Source organism: Corvus brachyrhynchos, unplaced genomic scaffold (genome assembly GCF_000691975.1).
Source record: "Corvus brachyrhynchos isolate BGI_N302 unplaced genomic scaffold, ASM69197v1 scaffold370, whole genome shotgun sequence".
NCBI classification, from domain to species: Eukaryota; Metazoa; Chordata; class Aves; order Passeriformes; family Corvidae; genus Corvus; species Corvus brachyrhynchos.
Genome location: NW_008235977.1, coordinates 879,463 through 887,758, shown reverse-complemented (window position 1 = coordinate 887,758; position 8,296 = coordinate 879,463). Strand labels below are relative to the sequence as shown.

The 8,296-nt window shown below is 42.7% G+C and overlaps 1 protein-coding gene across 1 annotated transcript in view; it reads right to left on the bottom strand.

Moving 5' to 3' along the window:
* The window catches only part of SATB2 (SATB homeobox 2), a 110,480-nt gene extending 105,088 nt beyond the window's left edge, over window positions 1-5,392 (bottom strand). The window contains 1 exon segment of the mRNA XM_008629884.2: window positions 5,221-5,392. Within this exon segment, the coding sequence (XP_008628106.1) occupies window positions 5,221-5,392 (172 nt within the window).
* Window positions 5,393-8,296: the final 2,904 nt, after the last annotated feature.

Below are 8,296 nucleotides of genomic sequence, written 5' to 3'. Positions count from 1 at the left end.
TACTAATCATCTGCTCAGGTCCTTCCAATTGCCTCAGAGCCCTACCCTCTTGTACCGGCTTAGGCAAATCCATTCTTTCATCGGTATTTACACCTTTCAAATATTTATACACACGGTTATAATCCCATAAGGGGCACTATGGTCATGCTGCTCTCACAAAGGCTAGTCTGGGTGAAGGAGCACAGCACTCTAGCTGCCACATTCTTACATACAACAGCCTGGGGCTTGGACAGATTCGCTAAACAGCATCGTATCACACAGATCTGGTCTGTGCTTTGAAGTAATACTAAAACACAGGCCACAAGCGAAAGGGGCTTCCAATTAACAGCAGAGAGGAGGGCTGAGTTCACGCATTTAAACCCTTTAAGAAAATGAACACACTTGTAGTCTGGGTTGCTTCCCACCCCAGCCGTGTTCACTATCAATCCAGAGGAGAACTCTTAACATACGTCTGTGCCTTGGTTTCCTTCCTACACAGTCAGGAGAGCCACCTTTCTCTCTTGCTGCAGCTCACTGCAAAGACAGCTGCATCAGTGCTCCAGAACACAGTGCTCTGCAGAAGCACTGAAGCCAAGCTGTCCTGAGGCTGCAAGCAACATCAGAGTTTCACAGGCGAGGCAGCTGGAGTAGGAATGGAGGAGGTCCTGAGGTACACCTCTGGGTGTCAGCTACTCTGTCTGGCCAGGCACTGATCAGCTCAACAAAATTCTCCTCTTTCCCACTGCAGTGATGCAAGGCTGACAGGGCTGAGCCGTCTGATCTCTGCTCACTAAACCACAATCTCCACAGAGCATCACTCACCTCTGTGCCCAGCTACTGCAATTCCACATGGCAAGGCAAGATACTTAAACCCTTCTCCTTTCTTGTTCTTGTACTACACCTTCCCCACTGATCACTGCCAGCCTCTCCATCCAGCCTTCCACTCCGACCAGCCACACACAGCTCTTTGCAAACACAAGTCTTCCCCTCTCTCCAGTCTGTAGACAGCATTAGAAGAAACTGAGCACAAGAGAGGCCTCTGAGGCATAAACGCAAGGCACTGCCTCTTCCAATGGCTCTGCTCAAGGTAATGCATTGCTTAAGAACCAGAGCTTGGCAATCTCTACAGTGACAAGGATGGGAAAGATCTCTTGCTCTGTGTTAACTTCCCTCCACTGTTTTATCACTCCTCCTTCTGTTCAACTTGACATCTGAGCAGCATTTCACTCTTCTGTACACCCCTTTCCTTGTCATGGCCACATACAGCAACTAACCCAAGCAACCATCCTGTCAGTGCCTGGCTAAAGCTGCCCCCAGAGAGCAGTCAGGGCAGGCACTCCACACTGCCCTGCCAATACACCTAGTTCAAGTACCTGAGAAGGCAAACTCCATTTCCATCACCCAATCAGCTCTGCTAACTTCTGCAGACAATGCACATCAGTTCTACGTACACACTCAAAACAGCTAGCAAGGAACTGGTCAAAAGAAAAAATATATATCCACAGGAAATCAAACTATTTTCTTTTTCACATGGATTCTAAGAAAGTAGATACGAAAAGCATCAAACTAACACTGTTCTTCTTCCACCCCACACTGAGGAGGGAATCATCTTTCACAGCAGGTCCCAAAGCCACAGGACTGCACACAGGGTACACCAGATTGCAGCTACTTTTATACTACTTTGGTTCCAGCACTCAGCACTGTGTATTCTATGTACCTCCTACCAGTTCCCTTCTTTTGCATAGCCCTGTTAGAATACCTAACCCACAAAAAAAAAAAAAATTCATCAGGGCATGTAAATTTTATTAAACTACATAAGAACAGGTGCCCCTTTAAAGCATGACTCTTTTCCTCCCTAAAAGGCACATGTAGCAGGTTCACTACTGTCAGGTGTAGACTCGAGTGATGAAAGAAAAATACATAAATGTTTATTAAACCTTTGTTGCCATTTACACCACCAACTTTCACACCCCAGTGCCAAGCTGTTAACGAATTCCCATGCTGTTCCAGAAGACATTTCACAGCTCCTGTCAGAAAAGGGAAGTTTCATGAGGGCAGCACTTGCTGGAAAACTCTCTGCTCCACCACCATCAACAAAAAATCATAACCAGCTGTTTGTGGAATAAATGTGTCCTGCCCAAACAGCGTGGGAATAAAGAGTTTCTTCCAGGGAGGCATGGGGCCACCTTCACATATACTTCCTGATACATTTTTGTCTCAAGATTGTTTATGCTAAGACTTATCAATTTACCTAGAACCAGGAATAAAAATGATCCATAATAAGCCAAGTGACCACAAGCCAGTCAGTACATGAGGCCCAGGCCAGGTGGCAGCTGTGTGCGTGTGTGTTCCAGCTCAAATGTTCGGACACAGCATTACACCCTGGGGGAGCTCTGCAGCTCCAGGCTGCAGCCCAGGCCAGCAGCCCTATGGCAGGGCCCCTTTGGGCACGCAGCCCCCTCAGGGGGGCACATACCACCTACCACTCAGTGCCACATCTCCTTTCCACCAGCCAGTCTCTGCTGTGCTGCTGTACAGCTGGGAAGCGCGAGGCACGGCCCTGCACACAAGACACCAACTCGGCCTCGACAGCTCTGCAGGGCTGCCATGGGGAACCGCAGCAAAGGTGGGGTGAAATCCCACAGCAATTCTCTCTGCTGCCACAGCTCTTCTTTCCCCCCTAACTAGCTCTTCTATCTGCCACAGAAGACCCTACTCTAAAAGGAACAGGCAAAGGCAAGATGCTTCTTGCAAGATGAAGTGAAATTGCTGCTCCGCTCAGCATCATCCAAAAAAAGAGGGGGCCAAAATGAAATACTTTCTCAACTCAAAAGGTGACAATTACTATATGCGAAGTTACAGCTTAGACAGCTTTTACAATACCAAACCTTTGACAAACTTGTTTACTTTGTCCCTGGAGGACACCTACTCATGTCACTGTTTTGCACAGCATGATGTTCAAAGCTTTACCATTTTGAAAAATGCACCTGAGGACCTTAACTTCTCATGCAGATCCTGTAATTCAGTTGATCATAAAAAAGGACTAAGTGACGTTTATTAACATATATTGCTAATGGAAATCAATTCCAAGCACTAGAACAGAAGCAGACTTGTCCTACAACCATAATGAATCAAGCAAATAGCTTTATTTTTTCACCAATTTAATATCAGAAAGTTGTGTTCCCAAATAAATCCTTATAATAGCATTTTAGCAGCACACTTCTGTCAACCTTAGTTAACAATTCAGAGCCCTATAGACTATAAATTTTCTCATTAAACAAAACAATCTCAGAAATCTATTGGCTGTCCCTGCCTGTACCTCACCCCTCAGCTTACAGACAGTGACCACAGAGACAGTATACTACAGAACATGCTGCATACTTCAGCTTCATATCTCAAAATCAGCATGGCCTGCAGTATTTGTTCAAGATGCCTAAAAGACTTTGGTGGACTGGCCCTTCAGTGTGAAGGTAAATAACCTGACCAAGAGATTTGTTGGCTGATGGTTCTTTAAGGTATTTTTTGTCATTCTAAATATTATACCATATGATGTTGTCTAGAGGAATGTAATTGCTGCCTTAAAGATGAAAATACCTTAGTCTTTTCTTTTAGACAAATTGCAATAATTAGAGATTCAACTTCTATTTTCTAGTCGAGTTATTTGACCAACACATCAAGCAACAGATCAGTATCTGAACCTGCCCATTGACAAAGCTCAAAAACAAAGTGGCCGTTTCCTCTGGGCACAGTGACTAATTTCCTTCGGGAGCCAATCTGTCTCCTCCTCTCTATTCTCACAACAGAGCAATGCCACAAAAGCAAGGTTCCCCCAGGTGAGATGCTCAGGCAGTGTGGATCACTGCACTGGATGGCATGCCTCCTTGGAGCAGGTTTTCTGCAAAGCCCATTCCCCTTTGGAAGTGCCAAGAAACAAATCTTGGCCACCTAATGCAGCATGTTCCACATGTTAGCTCGCAACACGTTGAGCAACTGTGTTAACTGAGATGGATAGTGCTGTCAAACAGAAAGCTGGCTCACCAGGAGGGAAACAGTGGGATATTCTGACCTTTTATATTCAGAAAAAAAGAGTCCCTAAGATGACACAAAGCATTTCATATTAAAAACCAAAACAACTACTTTCTTGCAGGGCTTTTACTACCATATTGCGTAAATAAACACATGAGCTCTGCCTGTATAAAGAACCTGAGCCTCTCTCACAGAGCAGAGGCTGACAGAGGAAATGAATCATTATCACCCTGCTTGGAAAGAAGTTTGCACAAGGAGCCCATTCGATTAACCACTCCCTGGAACTCCTGGATTCAACACCACCATTGGTCCTTCTGTTCCCACATTTCAATACCTACCTATACAGAACAATTAAAATCAACAGACAAAATCCAAATCCCCAAGAAAATTGCTATTAAACTACTCTGAATGTGCACAGGTTTTATTGGCGATACGGAGATAAAACAAACTTACAGGTTTCTCATCCAAAAGAATAAGCCCTGAAATAACCTGTTTAGTATAAAAAAGCCTCTTGAAATTCAAAGTTCATTCTGGAAAGATTTTTCCCAACCCACCACCTCCTGCCCATCTCCCTCAAGATTATGATTTTAGGTTGGGGTTTTTTTAAGCTGATATTTTGGGTAGAGAGGAAAGCTTTGTTTATTTTAAGATTTAGCTGCTAACAGAATCATCTCTGAGTGGAAGGGACTGTAGAGCTTTACAAAGCGCTTTGCAGCATTATAGTAGGTAAGTGAAAACAGAAATCAGCCTGCACATTTAGCCCTACAACTTTTTGCCATAAAGAGAGCATGTATATATATGTAACCATTAGCTACAGTGTATAATTTAAAAAAAATCAACGACTACAATATGCTGTTCAAAACTGCCCAGCTACAAAGAGGAATACTGAATACCATCTAGCTGTACACCTAAAGGTTCTATGCCGATTTCCTTGAAGCAGCAACCTGCCTCATGGTACAGAACAAGTGTGTCATGAATATCCTGACTGATCATTATCACCAGATTTCACACTTCAGCAAGATCTGGCTAATGCTTTCTAGGCAGGCTAAAAATGTAGGGCTTGTTGTACACCTAGTTTAGTATTGAGCAATTAACACAACTGATATAAACACTTCCAAGATTTGCCACCAATTTTCTTGCTTTCTCCTTACATCTAACAACCTCAGGCGCTGTCTTCTGCAGTGCAGAGAAGTGGGAAAAAACTTTATTGAATACCTTGTGCCTGAGCTGCAGAACTGTGGGAATACCCCAGAGCCAGGAGCGCTGTCTCCACCAGCTGGCTAAAGAGCACATCTTTGCGAACCAGAACGAACTCAGCATGCTCTTCTCGATTATCGTATTCAAGAGAGGCATCCGACTGCTCCACCACACAAAAGACTGGAATCATCAAACCTAGATGGAAAAAACACCAAGAAAAAAACCAGCAAAGCATCAATAAGAGGAACAAGAACTGTGTCATACATCTCTGATTAAACTTGTAAATTAACACACCTAGAAGACTCATCATAAGTGGAAATCTGCCTTTCTTCCTTGTGGGATAACTTTGTTTTCTTTCCAAGGGAAATACTAAAGTCTCATCACTTGACTCATTTAAAAACCACACTAAAAGCTCTAGAGAATACAGTTCAGGAACAGAATCATAGTCAGCATGAAGATGAACACGAATTCCTAGTAAGACTTTTTCAACTCTGCAGAAGTTTTCTACAGTTCCATGAATGTCCCTATTTCTTTCAGGTCATTTTTCCACATTCAGCCATATAAAAGCCTGACACACAAAGCCATTTCTGCTTCTCTCTACACAGTGAACTTATGGAGAAATCAGCAGGGGCTGGTCCCCTTGGGGGACCCTGGGGCACCCAGACCATGGCCAGTCTTCTCACTGTACAAGGAAAATACTTGCATTGATTTTGTTGAAAGTTATAATCTTGTGTTGGCAGCTGACGGTCACACAGACCCAGAGAGACCCATGGGTGTCTTTCCACTGCATCCATGAAGAGTGTGAGAACAACTCTTTTCAAAAAAAGGATCAAGGATGAGGAGGAACCACAGAAGTGGAAAAATCAGGGGGTCATCTGGATTCAATTTTGTTGTGTTTTATTTTAAATTTACTTTTGTGGTTACAGGATCAAGTTATCTACGGCATTAGATAAATTGTGAGGCATGAACTTTAAGGGATTCAATACTACAGGCAGTAGAGAAACATGCCAATTTGCAGGAAACAGCCCTACAGTGCATTCACAGAAGGAAGAGGGAACAGACGGAAAACCTACAGAACTGCACGGCCATTTCCACCACCTGCTACAGGCCAGGCTACCTCCAGCCACAGAAATTTTTTAACTGGTTACATACAACTTGTTAGTCTCTAGGTAAACTAGAAAATACTGATGCAGAGAACAACCTCAGCCTAAAGCAGTTTTCCAAATGTGCCATCTAATGCTCATAATGTCACCAGAAAGTTCACCTCTAAATCTTGTTCTTCAGAATGAAATATAACCATTTCCAGTAGACAATAACTACAAAAAATATCTGAGCATATTTATGAATTTCAGACACAAATCACTGTATTTCTGGACCAGACACTTCTTTAAGGGAAAAAGAGGAGAAAGCCACATGTCAGTTCTCCTTCACAAAGTCTATTAAATATTTTTGAGATCTTCTACTGTCAGTAGCTTCAGTGTCTACAAACCAACAGATATATATCCCTTCAGAGAAGTCACCTTGCCCTGAAATAAATCCAGCCACACCAGCAACTGCCTTGTCTTGAATTTCCAGAGACGAGATCTACTTTAAAATATATTTTAGATACATAATTCTAACTTAATGACTTATCTAGCACAGAGTGGCTCTCAGTTTGACATTCTAGCTGCAGGAGCTACAAGCTACAATATCCACTTGATGTGTTTTAATTCTTTGCTTTAAAACACACCGCAAAGTAACATGAAAGAAGGTTACAGCATCACATTGATACTGCTGCCTCTTCACTGCTTGACTCTGGGTTAAACTGATGCATTTTTCAAGTTCAAGCTGCCAAATTCTAACACACAGTGCTAAAAAGGAATCTCAGTGAAAAAAAATCTCTAGGTGCTTTCCTGAAGAGACAGTACACGGGTGATCGTGTTCCTCTGAAATCAGTGACAAAATTTCTTTTCCTATCAAAGGTTAAAACTTGAATTCTATTTCTCCATACACCATTTAACTAGTTAAAATGAAAATAAGTCTCTTTAAGTGACAAACCTCCAGTCCTGTCGAACATACAGGCTGTCACAGCACTTTTGATGCGGCTATTAATGTCTTAGCAAAAGATTAAGATAATTGGCCAAATGCTGAGGCTGTAATATCAGTTGTGTAAATTACATTTTGGCAAGACAGAAAAAGTGGTGAAGCAAACTGATAAGAAGGATGTCACACTGTCTTTTATGCTCCTGCTGGATGCTTTCCTTGTCATACAAAAATCTCTCCTTTCCAGCACAGAAGTTGCACCTATTCTCTGCACTCATCCTTTACTGTCTGAGTACAAACAGGACCTCAAATGCTAGAACTGATGCCATACACGATATCACTTTATGGATAGCACAAAGGACTCCACACAACTCCTGCCCATGATGACTTTCCTGCCCCTTCCTGCTGCCCATGCTTGCAGGAACCCTGCTAAAAAATCAGCTTTTGAAAAAACATCACTGAACTCGGTGACCCAGAGTAACTGATGATAAGCTGCTATTAGCACCTTAAAAACAGAGAGCAAAGGGCAGGTTACCACATCTGTCATTACTGACCCATTCTCATGCTTCTCACTATAGCATCTGGAATCCTCACACTGATTTAAAAAATAAAATAAAAAGCAACAGTAATCAAACTTATTTTCAAGTCAGTCTCACTCCAAGGAAGTTTCAACCACTTTGCTCTCTATTTCGCATTAGAGAGTTAAACTGTCGTATCGCCAATGAATTTACTGTCTGAAACTTATCTGTTTCCTAATGTTATCTGAAAATAAACATACTTTCAGTATGTTGGAATCAAAAGCAAAAACATCTGCAGATGCTAACATGCTCTTTACATGCTGATATACACCATGGCTTGCTCCTACATGCATATATTACACCTCCAGCTTGCTACAGGGCCCTTAGAGAAGAGCAGTGCAAGTTAGTCACTACTCACTGTCATTCCAGTTGAAGAATTTGGAGCAGTACTCAGAGAGCTGGAGACCAAGCATCCATAACAGTCTCACATGCAGTGCTACTGCAGTGCAAGCCAGCCTTACTCATAAATCCTGGAACTCCTCAGCACCTTCCCT